This window comes from Rhodnius prolixus, unplaced genomic scaffold (genome assembly GCF_049639745.1).
Source record: "Rhodnius prolixus isolate KJV_2025 unplaced genomic scaffold, Rpr scaffold_3, whole genome shotgun sequence".
Taxonomy (NCBI): Eukaryota; Metazoa; Arthropoda; class Insecta; order Hemiptera; family Reduviidae; genus Rhodnius; species Rhodnius prolixus.
This window is the reverse complement of record NW_027411603.1, coordinates 23,447,735-23,465,973: the sequence shown is the minus strand read 5'-3', so window position 1 is coordinate 23,465,973 and position 18,239 is coordinate 23,447,735. Positions and strand designations below refer to the sequence as shown.

At 34.1% G+C, this 18,239-nt stretch overlaps 1 protein-coding gene across 8 annotated transcripts in view; it reads left to right on the top strand.

Annotated features, from left to right (window-relative positions):
* LOC141453480 (uncharacterized) overlaps positions 1-18,239 on the top strand; it is a 75,584-nt gene that overhangs the window by 45,143 nt on the left and 12,202 nt on the right. For 3 of the 8 annotated variants that reach the window (XM_074126804.1, XM_074126801.1, XM_074126798.1), the window contains exon 2: positions 14,728-14,842. The exons of 4 other annotated variants lie outside the window; for them this stretch is intronic. In XM_074126804.1, the coding sequence (XP_073982905.1) occupies positions 14,810-14,842 (33 nt within the window). In that variant the 5' untranslated portion in view covers positions 14,728-14,809. The remainder of the gene's footprint in view (positions 1-14,727; positions 14,843-18,239) is intronic. One more of the 8 variants, XM_074126803.1, reaches the window with a different exon arrangement.

Genomic DNA, 18,239 nt, shown 5'->3' with positions numbered 1-18,239 from the left:
CCTGTATAGCTCGATTATTGTAATGTTTGACTGAATCTTCGTGTTAGTTTTATTGGTAAACGATAAGTGATTGGTAAAATAAATATACGTTTAAATTGGACTATCCATTTATATTCTGCGAGTCTGCAAAGGAACGGCGGCAAATCACTGATGAAATCCAAAAATGTGGAGAAGTAAATTTGTGCAGACCACGAGTGGGTGTTCAAATTTATTGGTTTTATACTTTAAATTACATTTGAGTGGATTACATTATATGGGTACTGTGCTAAACTGTGTAAAATATTGTTTGTACATTTGATAATTTATGTTATCAGCTTGCAATGTAGGTGTAGCACAACATTCCTTAAAGAGACAAACAAAAATGTGTTTAGAAGAAGATGCACTTTCTTTTTCTCTTTACCTCGAGCCAAGTATATTAATAGAGTAGAACACTAAAGAAAAGATATTTGTAACTTTGTTGCAGCAATGCATATCAGGTCCGGCGGTCAGCTAGATTCAGTGAGGTGACGATCACAGGTATTACCGGTTCTCCGTGTTGTTGTTACAGCCATCTCTCTCTCGCTATCATCTTGAGAAGTATCGTTCTCCCACCACTTCGGACCGCTTGATCTCAATGTCTCCCATGGCTTCAACGTAACAAAATGAAAAAAAAAAAGAGTTCCATCCTGTGACGAAAATTATCAAATCGTTCACATGAACCAGTCACATCCGTCTCTATGCATCTCAAATTTTTGTGTCCATTTTTTTGCCCACATCATTCAAATTTTACAAAATTTATTGTTCATCGTAATGGACCTCTTTGTTTCCATCTCATATCTATAATAATTGCAAGAACTTTTTATCCTTCGGTCTTACAGAAAGTCTTAGTACACTTAACATAGTTTGTAAAGTGAAGAATCTTCTATATTTTTTAATTTTTTTTTTGTCATGAACCCTTTTTACATCACAAATTGATGACTTGTTTACAATTAGATTACCAAATTATTTGTTACGTAAATACATTTAGCACAGTTCAGCTTATTTCTTGCTAAAAGTAAGCCCCAAAAATAATATTTTAATTGGTTTATTTTTAGCAAATACCTCAAAGAAAGTTGCGTTAATTTAACATTTAATAAATGCAGATTAATATTTAAACAATTTGTGCAAATTTTGTGTTAATATTTTAGTAGCGAATTATTTCTAACTTAGAAAGCCTAATTAGATTTTGATTTCTTTATATTTTAAGGAGGCGAGACATTTCAATTTGAATGTATCAGTTTCTTAATACAATAGTGTCATTTTAGCGATAATTGTTTACTTTAAATTTTGAATAATAATTGTATATCTTTAATTATTTATTATTTTTTGGCCGCAGAGAAAATTTTGGGTCCCTAGGGCGGAAGTGGTAAGAAGGGTAAGAAAATGGTTGCTGTAACAACATAAGTCTTCGATACGCAATATTCCGTCCCTGCATAAAAAGAATTACTTTTCCTCTAGGTTACATAAGTAATATTGTATTCACATTTCTTACAACTCAGCTATTTAATGTGATAGCCCAATTTCTCTAAATATAATGGTAGGAGAGGCTTCTCGATTAGGATTAGGGCAATAAGAGAGAGTGTAGGATGGTATTTCTGGCATTTTTCCTTGGCCAGCTGCTTTACGAAAGGAAGGTCAAAATCGGAGTTTAGTATCCTGGTTTGTAGAAAGGGGGTCACACCGCTTTTTGTCTAAGTATTTTAGATTGAATTGTCTGAATTGTCCGTATTTTAGTCTTATTAAATGAGCCCTAGAGTTCTAGGACGGTAGCTTCACCTAGATTAGACTATAAAGTTGTGTATTTTTAGTCCTGCCGGTAATTTAGGTTCATCGTCTGATTAGTCGGTACAGAAGTTTGACACGTTTTGTTGCAGTGGTTTAAAAAAGAGTTAAACCACTCAAACTTAAGAATAAATTTTTTACAAAAAAAAAGAAAAAGAGAATCAAATTATAATCAGTTTCAAAATAACATTATTATTAGGATTCATCCTCTTTACAGCTCTGACCGGGAACACTTTGGATTTTTATTTGTTTGACCAATGAAAGAAGCATTGCGTGGCATCAAGTTCCACGGCAAGTTGGTGGTAAAGAAAATGTGGAAGAAAACTAGCTGTGAGATCAAGGGGAAAAATTCTTCGCTGAGCGGAATAAGAGACAAAGTAAGAAGATTAGACAGGTGCGTAAAAGTTGGTCGGAATTACGTGGTTAACTAAAAAAAAAATATTAATGTAATAAAGTATTTTTTAAGTAGAGCTATTGGTCTGTTTAATTATTGATTGACCCTCATAATTGCAATAAACTATTCTTGAATAATTAAAACTACAAGATGAATCAACATTCTACCAGTATCTAAGCGCAATCTAATCTAGCTCTAACGGGCTAATGTCGGCTGACGAACATTTTTCTTTTTTCGAAGTTACAGAATTGTTAATTCATTTTAACTGTTTCTTAAAAATTTAATGAATTTAATGTAGCACTAAACATCATGAAGGTATTATTCATATAAATTAAAGTTGGTGGTGAGATCTTGGGAGGCCATGATGATCTAAAGAAGTAAGCGACCAATAAAATGGTACGGGCAGAACTATTTCCTATTTCCTCAATAAGGATACTACAGTTACAGTACTCCTGAGTATCGTTAGTGTTTAACAAGGAAACTAAATAGAGGATGGATGTAAACTGAAGAATAGGTGGTATACAACAAGGCAGGATTTACTGGGGTTGCCCTAAGGAGCACAGCTGTGCATTTGTCCTGTGTTGGTGACGCTTAGTAATAAATTATATATAGTTCAGTTTGGTTTCCTAGCTAAAGTACTGGGTGGGCGGTCCATCAATAGATTACTAGGTTACAACCTACCCTACAACCAATCTTAAGTAATAGATGATTTTGTTTTCTATTTTACTTTTGAAGACAATTTTGGTTCTATGTATTCTAGGCTACCAACATCAGCTAAAAACATCGTCCAAGATTAACTAAATTTTGTCTAGTGTACCATTACTTATCTTTGCTTTAACTAAAATAATATACAAACAACGAAATAAAAAATGGGACACAAAAACTTCTTGCAACTGCTTTCTTTCAAGCAAGCTCTCAGAATTCTTTCCGTGTGGCCGACATGAGCTTCTGCTTGACATTAGACTGGCGCCTTCAGTTCTTTTTTTTTTTTGCTTTTTGTTTTAAATGTATGAATAGGCGTGCTCAAATTGTTCTACCTGTAATAATATTCTGTCAAATGAACGAAAAAACCGGATGAATACTAAGAAAATTTGGTACATTAACTGAATGTCTACAGAAATAAATTAATTATAAAAAATACTACATAAAGTTTACGTAAAGATTTCTTTTTCTGCCAAATGACTCTTCGTTTTAACTTTAAACCAAGTTTTTAGCAGCTCTCGTTGGTTGATATATGTATATGTATTATAAATAGTTAAAGAAAAAAGCAAAAAATTGTTAATAATTGTTAGTAATTAACAGATAACTTTACCAAATCAGTTTTCTCAAATAGTATTTCGAGTAACAATGATTGCATTAATGTTGCATAATATTGCAGTACATAAGCAAAGTTTATAGAAAAACTGTTTCGACAATTTTTTGTGAGAAACAAAAAATGGCCGCAAATTATTCATTCACAAACATACAAAATTATCATTACTACAACGAAGTTCATTGTAATGTCTAAAATATGTTACTTATAAAATTCTCTGAGAAGTTTGAACTGTATTACAGATTTCAACAATTCTTTTTTTTCCAATATCTTGTAGGGAAATTCCATTTTTAATCAACATCCCTTACTCAATATACTTTTCGTGGTAACCAAGTTTTGCGTGTGATGACCTTAATTGTTCCAGAAGACAATGGCTTCGTGAGTTAATGAAAATTAAGGATTAATTGAATACATATAATGAACTTTAAAGGAGGTGCAAATTACTTTTGAAGCTTCTGATGATCTAGAGATAGTCTACATTTTTTAACAACGGCGCTAGTTTCAAGTATAATTATGTAATTGAGGAGTGTCAAACTGATCAAACACGGGGCATGCGGCCACCGAGATAATTTTTTTGTGGCCCACTTTGTTCCAAAATAAAATGAAAATAGAAAAAATGGTTATGAAGAAAATAGCGCTTAGGAGAGATCCAGACAATACTTTACACACAATTCCTTTCCTCGTTAACCCTTTAGCTACTGAAGACGAGTTTACATGGGGCCCAGTGCCTTACCTGGAGGCCTGCGGGCGTGTATAAACACGCTGACTCATAACACGCGATATGTCTGCCACTCCAAGTGGTATTCCAGAATCATTCGGTTCTAAAAGACAAAAAAGAATTAGGAATTCCCAAAATATATTCTTACATTCTCAGTCTTTGAATCAAGATACAGCAAAACTTGTACGAGGAAATCGCTGGCTAAGTTTCGGGTGAAAAACGATAATTTTCGTTTTATAAATACAATTATATAGTGTTTTAACTATTCTATCCATTCTATTGAATCCTCACTTCAGAATATACATATAACGAAATTTGTAAATGTGATGTAGCCCGCGTCAATCTTGCCTGTAGCACAAATTGGCCCGTGTTTTAATTGAGTTGGGCACCCCTGCTGCTGACATAGTTGGCAGGAATAGCAATAAGGATGTGAAGAACTTTGAAGAATTTTTCCCTAGTTTTCAAAATCTTCTGCAGGATAACATTTTTTTTTGTTTTTTGTTTTATTCGAGTCACGTTATTTACAAAAAGTAGGCTATTAAAATGAAATCCTATTTTGCTCAACATAAAAAATAATCTTGAATTTAAAAATATGATTGAATCTCTTTCATAGTTATTTTTGTAAAATTTCAATAATCATATTTTCTTTAATTGCTCAATTGCTATAGTTATTAGCTATAGTTAATAGTTAGCTATAGGAGTTGAATGTTTGAAATGAATTAGTTATACTCGAGCTCCTCATTTTGCGACATTTTATTTGCAATAAAAATATTTTTAAAAAAATCCATCATTATTTTGACATCAAAATAATACTATTTTATGAAACTAATGTGATCAAAGCATTATTAAAACTTTATTAATGTTTACGCTGATTCGAAGCCTGTCCAAGGTTGTTAGTGAGGCAGTTTTAAGTAAACAATGAAGAAGCTTAGAAAGATTTATCTCAAGCTTGTTTCTAGTTTAGTTTGGATTTTTGTGAAGCTTAGGTGGCTCCAGACAGAGACGAGTTTTGTTTTTTTGACGTGAATACGTCTTTAAATTTGCTATCATATGGAGGCAATAACAAAATCGGGGGATACAGTTTGACATTATAGTTTCGAATCTATCGTCTACATCCAAAATTAAATTAGACCACTGGATAGCTAAAGGATCAAAGAATTCATTACGACAAGCCAAGACTGTGACGCATCGCGTGCGGTGGAGGGGGAAGCGCCGCCATTTTGAGATCATTTTGCAGCGTATCGAGATTTGCAATTAGTATAACTTTTGACTCGTAGAAGCTACGATTTGCGTATAAGTTTTAATCGTCAGCTGCCGTCACAATCTATCGATTGTATATAAAACATTAGTGTAAAATAGTGACAGTGAATATAATAAGGTGTTAGAATAAAAAAATATTATCCAAAATATATAATGTTGGCCTATAAGCATCGAAAAGCCAAAACCAAATACCGAGATCGTATACGGTTGGAAAGGACTTCTCAAGAACAATCGAATAGTAATAATAAAACACCATATGACCGAGTCAAGCTGTGCCAGGAACGTAAAAGAATAAATGCGGCCGAGCAGATCAACGACGTTGTCAGTACATCTGCAGTTGGGGTGGCTGAAATTATGCAAGTGGATGATGAAATCGCTTCTACATCGACAACGGACTAGATCTAGGCATAGATTGTGCTCGATCGTCGATTTGTTTCCTTGATTTCATCCTAAATACATAAAAAAAAATATTTTATATAAAAAATATAACCCGTTACGTAAACGAATTCACGTACAACACACGGCCGTGTCCATGACACAGCTACACATTAATTTTTTTGACTAGGAGTCAAGCTGTTACTTTGTTGGTGTCTTGGGGATTACCTACCGGACGAGAGTTGGTTTGGATGGGATACAGTTTCCACATAACGAATAATGAATCTAGAAATTTACATATTTAATTAATTGATATCATTAAAGATGTTTGTGTGGTACTTTCAGAGTAAAGAACTAATGTGTATTATTACCAAATAAGAGTCCCCTCAGAAGCCAGTTCCATGAAGGGACCTATTTCAAGAACGGGTATCTTATACCCAACTTTCACCAATCCTCACACCTCCGCTCGACAATGGTCGCCTTCAAACCGGTCTGTATCGTTACAGCACCTCTCCAAAAATAAAAAAAAAAATACATTTTGAATCTCTTTTTGACATAAGAACTTTGATAAGAATTAATTTACTAATTAGATGAATTGTTTTTGGAAGTACTGAAATGAGGTGAAGAAAATTGTAATAAATAAGCTTCATTTTCACTGAAGTTTCAACGAATTGATTGCCTTTGATAGTCTGAAATAGTGTTTTTGTTGGTTAAATTCACCATCCAAATCCGATAACCGAACCAATAATAACCAGACTTGTGTTTTTTATTTATTATTATTTCCCTTTTTACCTGTCCTATAAGTAGAGTGTATTTGACACAAATTTTTTAAAGGTTTTTGGAATATTTTTAAACAAAATCTTCAGAAAATGATTTATTCAAAAGCTATGATTACCTAGCGACCTAACAAAGTTAATTACCTTTAGTTTAATTGATAAATTTTGAGTTAGAGAATATCATACGAGTATTTCTTTTTTAACATTACGTAAAAGTCGAGAATAGAAAATCATCTTTTACACCTAAATTCATTGAATAAAACATTATCTGTTACTAAAGAACTGGAAGGTAACATCTTCTTTGAAAGATCGTGCTAGGCATCACTAAATAGCAAATTCTAGAATTTCTAACATTGTGAACAGATTTTGTTCTCTTTATTAACTCTTGAATAATGGAGGTATTTTTAAGGCAACATTATGCTGCTGTCTACAGAATATACTCTCTTCTTGCTTAATTAACCTCTTATATGATAATCTTCGAAGTTCTCTTCTCTTAATGATGAGATGATGAAACCTTTTTTATCCAAAATTTGAAAGGCATAATTTGTGATTGAAAACTACCCACGTCACTGACAGTGAGCTGCTGTAAGTGGCTCCAAGGAAGAGAAAAACTGACGGCCAGCAAACGCTAACCACAGAGCTAATCTCTTCCCTTATTGGGTGATATTTTTTTTTTTTAATGATTTAAGGCACGTCAACATCTAAGGTTATTGCCGCCCGGAATTTTTTTCAGTGCACTGCCGGCCTCCGGACAGTGTTCTCTCGTTACAGACAACACTGTCCATCACCGAACAGTGAGCTGTAAGAAGCTTCTAGGAAGAGAAAATCTAAGGGTCAGCAGCTGGATTCGAACCCGGGACCTCCGCTTGGGAGTCCAGTATTATAGCTAATCCCTTCCCTCTATTGGGTGATATTACCATTAATATTATTTTGGGTATAAAATTTATTTAATGTTTAATTTCACAATTTGTAGCCTCTTTCTAACAAAATAGTTAATGCGATCGGTATTCTCTCAATCGATATCGATATCTTCTTGCTAAAAATGTTAATCCGCCACCTAAAATGAAAGATAAACAATAGGAATTGAATTCGCTGCTAGCTAAACTTAGCTGGCCATAATTCAGCAAATATGCAGCTTAATGTTAAATTTATTTGAACTAATATCTTGTTTAGAGTTTTATTTTTATTTTAAGTAAACATTTATTTATTTGTAGCTATAAAATTTACAATAAGCAAATGATACTAAAGTAAAATTAGATGAATGATATTTGAAGAAGATGCCCTACTGTTACGGTGACCATATTTATTTGGTCTTATACCTTATAAAATTCATAAATTTTAAACAATCTTAAAGACATAAAATTCCATAAAATTCATTTGAAAGTTGCATTTGACAGAAATACATGCTTCTAATGTGCTTACTTTTAACTGTCAACTATACAAAGTAAAGAACAAAAAGGCCTATCTTAGAAAATAAATAAAGTTAGAGCAGTGAAATAAAGGACTGTCCTCTTAAAATAAAGGACGTGTGGTCACCATACCTATGGTATCACTTGATAGCGTTGGAATTAATGACGATTATCACGATGTTATTGTCGCTTCAGTCGTCTGAGAAGAGCACTGGATAAGATTCGACTTGAAAAGCAGTTGTTGAATAAGAGGATTGTGATGATAGGATAAGAGTTGCAGAATCTTTGATAAGTTTATCCAAAAAGGGAGCAGGAAGGTCGTTATGTAGGGGCTTTGATGGTGACCATGGGGCATTGGTGATTTCTTTTTGAAGGATTGGATTTGGTAAAGATTGGAACGCTTAGCGGAATCTCACGCCTCTAATCCGTAGATCAATTTATTGTTTTAATTTGGTTTTCAAATTCTTCTGTATCTGTTCATCAGTCTTCTCATTATTAAGGCCGTCAGTTGACCTTTCACATAAACATGGAAATTTTATCTTTCAATATCAAGTTTATTTGGTGTGACAGTGAGAAAAGTGGCCAGAGGCCGTTTGGCAATAAGACACACTGGATGCGACGGATAGAGTGACTGGAAGATGAAAGTATGAGTGGTTAGAAGAGAAATGCGATGGAAAAAGCAGAAGCCAGGCAGTAAACATACAGAACTTAGGAGCAGGAGACAGTGTTCGGCTAGGAGGGGACAGGCTGCCCCTCCACCGCCCTCAAAGCCACTATCTCCGGCCATGGAGGGGGTGTGCCATGTGAACTTGTCACCTGAGTATTCCACTATCTTCTCTGCTGTCCAATTCTTTCCTCTTCTACCAACCTCTACTCATCCACACACAAACAGAGCTTAGGTGTATCCATGTTTAGTACATGAGTCTGTGTGCAGAGCGAGATGGAGCATCTTGTGAAGTAGGCAGATAAAGCAGAGAGGGGCGATGTCTTTCTGCTATGGGCCAAGCAAGTAGACAGGCCTTTCGCGACACAATTTATCGCTACCAAGACCTTTGGCACATAAAATCTAAACATTACGATATGGAGAGTTCTTGCCTCTTCGCCGTTATTCCCAGCCCACGGTTCTAGTCGCCCTATCTTATCTCTTACTCCCTCTCTTTCATACTAATATCTATCTTTCTACATTCTCCCAGTTTTTTTTGTTTGTTCGTTCACCTTGCAAAGCTTCCATTTGCAACAAACTCACACAAAAATGCGGAGAAAGATTTTTTTTCTTTCGTTCTTTTTGGATTTTACTCCGTTCCAGTAAGAAGAAATACCATCGGTGATGGAAAAGTGATGTAGCCACTTACAAATTGTCTTTTTCACTCTCAGTTTTACTTTATAGTCAAACTTTTTTTAAACCACACGTCGTTTGCGACTAAAAACCCATTAGCACGCCGACATCTCACTTATTGTGACCTTAAACTGCTTCAGCTTCGATGAAAAAACAATTACATGAATACAATCATCAGTACTGCACGAATTACAGTATACTTTAACTTTTTGAGTTAATACATTTAAAATTAGAATAATAAGTATTTCTTGTTTGTTGTATTATATATAAATGGCGAGAAAGGTACATGTTACTTTAAATAAGACTGATAAAGATTGTGATCAAAGCCAGCAAAATATTCTTTACGGAAAGCAGCGGACTGATTACGCCCTCCAGAGTTGGAGGAGGCTGGACTGGCCTAATTATGGGCGGTTGCACAGGCCAGCAAGTACACAGCTTTATTTAAACAGACGAACTAGAGCTGAACGCAAGATTAAGCGCATTCAAGCAAAATCAATTCAAAATTCATAGATCCAGCAGCTGACCCTTAGATTTTCTCTTCCTAGGAGCTTCTTACAGCTCACTGTCCGGTGATGGACAGTGTTGTCTGTAACGAGAGAACACTGTCCGGAGGCCGGCAGTGCACTGGAAAAAGCTCCGGGCTTTTCTTCTTTGAGATCGTTAAATTATTGAATATTTTGCAGCAATATTTGCGAGGATTCTATGAATAAATCAACTCCAATTTTGCTCCAAAGTTTCGTCAAAGTTACTGGCCTTTTTCATGGCCTACATTGTACGTACAATATTTAATATTGATATTATTAAATTGATTTTATCACTGTTACTTATGGCATTGATTTCAGCATGAAAACAAAATGATTAATTAATCATTGATCAAAATTAATTGATCAATTAATTTTCTGTACAAGAAAATTTGAATTAGGTAAACTGCGTGAAAAGAAAAGCCCATAAGAAAGTGTAAATACCCCAAATAAATAATCAAGAAGAAAGATTAACTAAGGTTCATGTATGTAGCCTTTTTATTTGTATAATAATGTGGGAATTTTGCAAAAAAAATTAATTATGTTGTTATTCGACTGATAAATCTCTTTCCAAGGAAATCTAAGTATTTTTTTCTTTTAAAAACTCGTGGGGTTCCCCTAAGATATCTTGGAATTATTCAGATTATAACATCTAAATTCACATTTAAGATAACCCTATTCTCTTTAACCTTGGAGCAGGCACCTAAGTCAAATCGCCCAGTGTTTTTTTTAACATTTTACTGAATAATTTGCCATTATTTTTAGTACTTCTCCTTTAACTGTTTTATTTTCAATTATAGAAAAAAAAATATATATATATTATAATATATATGTGTGTTAAAAAACACACATGAAACTTAGATGTATGTATTCTTCTTATCTATTTCGTTATAATAAATAAACAATAATTATAATAAATAATAAAAATAAGAAATAAAAAATAAACTAAGACAAAATATTTATATTTATCCATTCACGTGGAACCCACATACTCGACTGAAACGACAAGACGTGAACAGAGGCTACAAGCTATGTACTTAGTAGACTACTTGATCGCAGATCCAAACTCGACGTGAATCACAAACTGACTATTTACAAGACTCTGTTAAGACCCATATGGACATACGGAGCAGAAGTGTGGGGCTCAACCAAACCCTCTAACTCCAAACGCCTACAGACATTACAATCTAAAATCCTAAGGAAAATCCTGAATGCTCCTTACTACATTTCTAACCTTACCATACACACTGACCTTCACATCCCTTTTGTCACCGATCTAATAAAGTCTCGCTACCGCAAATTTCACAGCCTCCTAGCTCTCCATCCTAATCCTCTTGTCCAACAACTCTCCTCTCTTCACCTTCCCGACAATCCTCCTCGTCGCTTGAAGCGAAAATGGCCTAGAGATCTGTTGTGATTAAATCATTGCGAAAGAGTTTCACCAGTGGGTGATTGCTCTAACCATGTCATTACAAGAGAACTGAACCAGTAAGATCAAATTTACTTGATGCAACAATCGTTGCAGTTGTAAATATACAAATAAAGAAATAAAATAAAAAAATCCATTGGTTATCGATTTCATTGCATTGTAACTCACACCAGGACACTCAATCACGTAATAACGCAAGATAATGTAGGCATGTTAACATCTGAGGTCACTAGCGGCAGGAGATTTTTTTTCCAAGATAGGGTGATCCATTTAAAACGCACCAATCGCTCATAACTTTTTAGGAAAGCGGAAATCCAGAAAAACCCATTAAATAAACTGTTTTTTTTTTTTGGTCTAGTTTTCAAATTTTTCATCGCCGATGCTGTATCTTCATTTTTGGCGATGGTTACGGCCAAAATACTGATAAGGATTTCATGAGGACCACTGGTTTTGACAATGATTATAAAAACTTCATAAAAAGTTGTGAAATATGACGTTGATCCTGTTTCGATATCCCTAATATTTGTCGAGATATGTAAGATCAAAGTTACAATTTTATCTATTTATGATCGGTTTTCAATATTAATTTTCCACCAGAAATACACGTTTTGGGAGGTCCTCTGACTGCAAAAAAATGTTATTTGTGACGCAAAGAACAAAAAAAAATTGAAGATTTTAAAAAATGTAGTACAATATAATGCCAGAGAGCCGCGCTCTTGATGACTAGACCAACACCCTGGCAAGATATTCTTACCGTAATCATAGGTCAAGAAGTCTTGCATACTGGAAGCATTAAAATGATGTGATGGTTGCTTTTATTTGATGATAAAACAAATTTATCTTAATTCACCCACAACCATTACATTACACTACATTCTTTAAAATCTTAAATTATTATTATTATTTTTGTTCTTTGCGTCACCAATAACATTTTTTGCAGTCAGAGGACCTTCCAAAACGTGGATTTCTGGTGGAAAATTAATATTGAAAACCGTTCACGAGTTGATAAAATAGTAATTTTGATCTTAAATATCTCAACTAATATTAGGGATATCGAAACGGGGTCAACGTCATATTTCATAACTTTTTATGTACTTTTCATGATCATTGAAAAAACCAGTGGTCCTCATAAAAACCCAATCAGCTTTTTGGCTGAAACTCCCCCAAAAATAAAGATACATCATTGGGGGTGGAAAATTTGAAAACTAGACCAGAAAAAACATATAGTTTATTTCGTGGGTTTTTCGAAATTCTGCTTTCCTAAAGAGTTATTAGCGATTGGTTGGTTTTAAATGGATCACGCTGTATTGTACGAGGGGGGTCGTTTGAAAAGTCAGTGCAAAGTCAGAGAGATAGCACCACTGGCGCGTATCGAGGTTATGTTTAGTTAGTAGCATCTCTTGGAAGAACACACACCAAGTTTCAGCCAGATCGGTCAATTTCTTTGTGTTTGGCATTCGTTTGAATCGAGGAAGTCGAGTGATTTTCAAAAAATGGACGAAAAAGAATTTCGTGTGTTGATTAAACACTACTTTATTAAAGGTAAAACGCCTCAGGAGACTAAAGAGAAGCTTGATAAACATTATGGTGACTCTGCACCTTCGATTAGAACAGTTTATAAGTGGTTTCAAAATTTTAGGAGTGGCCATATGGGCACAAGTGACGCTGAACGTTCTGGACGCCCTGTTGAGGTTACTACTCCAGAAATCATTGATAAAATCCATGATATGGTGATGGATGACAGAAGAGTGAAGGTGCGTGAGATTGCTAGTGCTGTGGGCATCTCGAATGAACGGGTACATAATATTTTGCATCAACATTTGGACATGACAAAGCTATCCGCAAGATGGGATTGCTCACGCTTGACCAAAAACGAAATCGTGTGAAGTGTTGCAAGGACGGTTTGCAGCTGTTCCAGAAGAATCCGCAGGACTATAAGCGTCGTTTCGTCACTGTGGATGAAACATGGATACATCACTACTCTCCAGAGACCAAAGAACAATCTAAACAATGGGTTACCAAGGGGGAATCTGCGCCAAAAAAGGCGAAGACCGTTCCTTCGGCCGGAAAGATTATGGCGACTGTCTTTTGGGATTCGCAAGGAATAATCCTCATCGACTATCTGGAAAAGGGTAAAACTATTACAGGTGCATATTATTCATCGTTATTGGACCGTTTGAAAACCGAGCTGCAAGAAAAACGCCCACGATTGGCCCACAAAAAAGTCCTTTTCCATCACGACAACGCACCAGCTTACACCTCAGCAGTTGTGGTCGCAAAATTAATGGAAATAGGGTTCTAACTCGTTTCACATCCCCCCTATTCTCCAGACTTGGCTCCCTCGGACTACTATTTGTTCCCCAATATGAAGAAATGGCTGGCGGGAAAAAGATTTTATTCAAATGAGGAGGTGATTTTAGAAACGAATGGCTATTTTTCAGACTTGGACAAATCCTATTATTCGGAAGGGCTCAACAAACTAGAGCAGCGTAGGACGAAGTGTATAAGCCTAAAAGGAGACTATGTTGAAAAATAAAAAAGGTTTACCCCAAAAAATTAAGTAGTTTTTATTTTTGCACGGACTTTTCAAACGACCCTCGTATAAAACGAAAATGTATTTGCAGAGCACTTTTGCGAAAAAGTTTTTTGGATGCCGCCTTAGCATGAAAGGAGTCCCAATAAATCTGGAAGAAATAAAACCATTTTAATGTAGTAAGATATGAAGTTTGTTCAAAAACTTTCAGAATTTCTGTCGTACTTTTAATTTTTTTCGACATCTAAATTTTGAGAAGCAGCAAACAAGGTGAAATTATTATTTTTAAATATGATTTTGTTGTGGTAGATTCAAATTTTATTTTATTTTTGCCTTCTTCTGTTAGTTACTTCTGTATTTGTTCGCACAACTTTGTTGTAACGGTATAATGTCTTCACATACAAACACAGACCAGTTTTTATAAATCATTTTCTTTATCAAAAATCTGCAAGATTACCTTATTATGAAACTTGAAATAACAAATAAAAAAACATTTCAATATGCTTACTAAAATGATTAAATTCAATGGTAGTATTTAAAATTTAACGTTTAAACAATCCAACCTAACAGCTAACATTACAACAGAAGATTTCGGTGAAATGCTGTACAGCAGTTAAAATGCAATCTAAAAGTTTCTACATGGAAACGACTTGCACTTTAGTGAAAGCTGCTTGAATACAAGTCGCATAACGTTGTAAGAAAAATAAAGAACTTATTGCCAAGGGAAGGAATAAAAACTAGGAATTCTTCAGTCAACCAGTTGGTTACGTATTTGACCACGTAAGAGAAAGTATTTTCCTGGAAAGGGGTTCACCTTTACTATGTGAGAAACTGACTGGACTATTGTGTGTGGTTTTGTTGTAGGTGAAAGATGATTGGGTAAACTCTATCGTAACGCAATGCACAATGAAAATATCTCCTATTTCAGTTTCAGTTGTTGTCAGAAATGTGTAGCTGCCAAATGGACTTAGTTCTTCAAGTAAGTAATATTGTTAATATGCACTTAGAAATATTATTCATCGTATATTGTGCGAAATAATTAATCACACAGGCGTTTTAATTAAGGCATTGACACATTCTAATTAGGCATAACTGTGAGACTATTCGAAAAGTCCGAATACTTTAATCTACGTACAATTTCAATTAAAGAGTAAACATTTGTTTAAAAACTTCTTATTAAATAGTTTCGGAAATGTCTACCATTTTAAACGCATTATTAAAGAATTGCAGAGTAAAAACTTTTGTTCACAAATTGAATAAAATGAAATGAAATCTTTATTGCTTAAAGAGGTAGATCTCATAGCAGGGGTTTGACCTGTCTAACCCTTAAATGGACATAGTTATGCAAAAAGGAACCAAATCAATTCTCAAATTGAGTTTATGATGAATATAGGTTGCTAAAAGCCTATTTTAAATTTAGCAAAAAAGAACCAAGCCACTACTTTCGTTTTTATGATATAAATGGCATTGTGAACCAAACCACAAATTATATTTGAAGATTTAAAGTTTAACGAAACAGAACCAAGTAACTTGGTTCTTCTTTGCAAAATAATATGGAAGTTATATTATATAAAACAGAACCAAACAGCTTGGATCTGTTTTGCAAACTAGTGAATTACTGCATGTGGGTTGGTTCTGTTCAATGTACAATGAGAACCAATGCAAGTTTTAACATTTTAACATAGGATCTCTAAGAAACGCGTTAATATTGCACTAAGATGAGATCACAGTTTCTATGGCTTGCTAAAATAGTGAATTTACAGAAAAAAATTTCTCAGTGTTTAATATTTAATTTAAGTCATTTAAATACTTCAATGCCTAGACTGGAGACGCATACAAAAGGCTGTTACCAATTATTGACTTAAACAGGTATATTCTCGAACTCCAAGACTTAGATTTTCCTTTGCTAAGAATATCAAAGACACTACCGGTAGCCATGTTAGCTTTGCTTAAGGCTGACACAAGGTTTTCTCTAAACATGCATGAAGATGAAAAAGTTACACCTAAATAAACATAATTGTTGACTACCTCGATTGGCTCACCTCTATAAATAAAAGTTCTTTTTAACACAGAATGTCTGCCATTCAATTTAAATTACATAATTTTTGTTTTTTTGACGTTTACTTTTAAAAAATTTTGATCACAATATTTATGCAATTTATGGTTTAAGTCCGTATAACTATCAGCAAATATCGTCAAATCATCCGCATATGCCAACATTAAAATATCATTTTCTTTATTAATTCTAATAGTATTCGCATCATGACTAATAAAAATTTTTTCTATATCACTAATATAGTGGTTAAACGCCCATGGGCTTAAAATTTCGCCCTGTATTATGCCTTGAGTTAAATTAAATTCTGACGTAACATTGTAACCACATTTAATTTTAATGTTAGCGGATTCATACAATTTCTTAATAAATCTAAACACTTTTCCATAAACACCCAGGTTTGCCAGCTTATACCACAGGTAATCGTGATTCACCGAGTCAAAAGCTCGCTCAAAATCTACGAATAGGGCATACAAAGGTTTCTTTTTGATACCAACTTGCATTTGAATCATAGAGTTACATGTAAAAACATTATCTATACAGCCTCTATTTTTGCGAAACCCAGATTGACTTTCAGGTATGACATTTTGCTCTTCAGACCATTTCTCCAGTCTCGATAAAATTATTTGTGTAAAAATTTTTGCGATATTATTGACGAGCCCTATTCCTCTATAGTTTAGCGGATTGTGTCTGTCTCCTTTCTTATACAACATAAACAAAATTATTGTAGACCATCTATCAGGGATATTTTCGTTTTCAATAATTTTATTAAACATTACTTCTAGATAGAGAAACCAGTTACTAGGAAGGTTTTTATAAAAATCATAGTTGACACCGTCCTCTCCCGGTGCCTTGTTAGCTTTACATTTATTTATTTAGTGATGCAATTATTTCTTTCTGGGTAATACTATTATCAAGGTATGGGTGGCAAACATCAAAATAAGATGGACTTTGTATTTTTAGCGGAAACATTTGTTCCAAAAAAGATTCCCAATCACTAATATTGATTAACTGAGGTGCGTTATTATAATCCCGTTTTCTTAATTTTTTTACGGTTTGCCAAAAAGAAGGCATATCTTTACAGTTTGAAATAGCAGCAGAAATTGCAGATTCAAAGACTGATTGCTTTTGTCTTAACATAACTCTGTAACATTTTTTCAAAGTCAAATATTGATTTAACAAATTAAGTTCATAATTACACTTCCTTACCTGCCTAAATATTTTTTTAACTTCCTTTTTAAGACAGTAACAATCCCAGTCATACCACGGTTTTTTAAATAATAACCTTTTATTAGAGTTAGAGTTAATGGAAATTGTCTTTGTCATACCCAGACTATCCGCACTTTCAAGAATAGACAAAACAAGATTTCTATTTAAAGAGTCAACTGAGGAGTTTGGCATATCAATTGAAATATTAGTTGATAGTCTCATAGTACTAGTGTAAGTTTCCGCTAATTCCGATCTCCACTTAACCGCAGTATACACCACACGATCATTGGATTCCACACAAATTCCATTATCCTCCCTGATACTTTCCACTTTTAAACTAACTTTAATAGGAAAATGGTCTGACAACGTTATATCGCCCAAAACTATTAGATTATCAACAAAGTGCGAGCCATACAAATCAACCCAAACAAGATCAATCACCGATTGCCCCAAGCTACTAGTATACGTGTACTGACCTGGATAATCAGAGACTGTGCGGCCATTAAGTAAGACGAATAACTGGTTTTCCATATATTCGACTAATGTAGCTCCTTTTTTATTTTCCGTTAAATCCAAACTATTTCTATTTTTTTGTAACTCTAAGTCAAAACTAATATCCAAACCCTGATTAAGCTGGCCAACCCGACTATTATAATCTCCGCCTATAATAAATATATCACTTGCATGACACTGTTTCAATTGAGTTAAAGACAAACTAAATTCTTCTAGCAAATTATCTATGTCAATCTGGGGTTTAAAGTATACTACACCTATAATAACAGTAAGTGCACCAACCCTAAGTTTTACAAATAACCAATTTTGTGACGCTTCGAGGATTTGAAATTTTCCGAGATTTTTTTAAATTAGAATCATCAAGCCTCCACTGGCCCTGCCTTTAGATTTTACTTTAACTGCGTTAGCGTAACAAATGTTATAATCGCTGAGATAAGCTGGTGGGATTTTAAATTCGCTACATAACCAAGTTTCAACCAGACAAATAATTTCGCATCGAAACAAACTACTGTCAATTTCAGAAAAATTCCTAAACCCGCCAATATTCCAAAAAATAATACTTACATTACTAATAAAATAAGGTTTAGTATTAACATCAGCT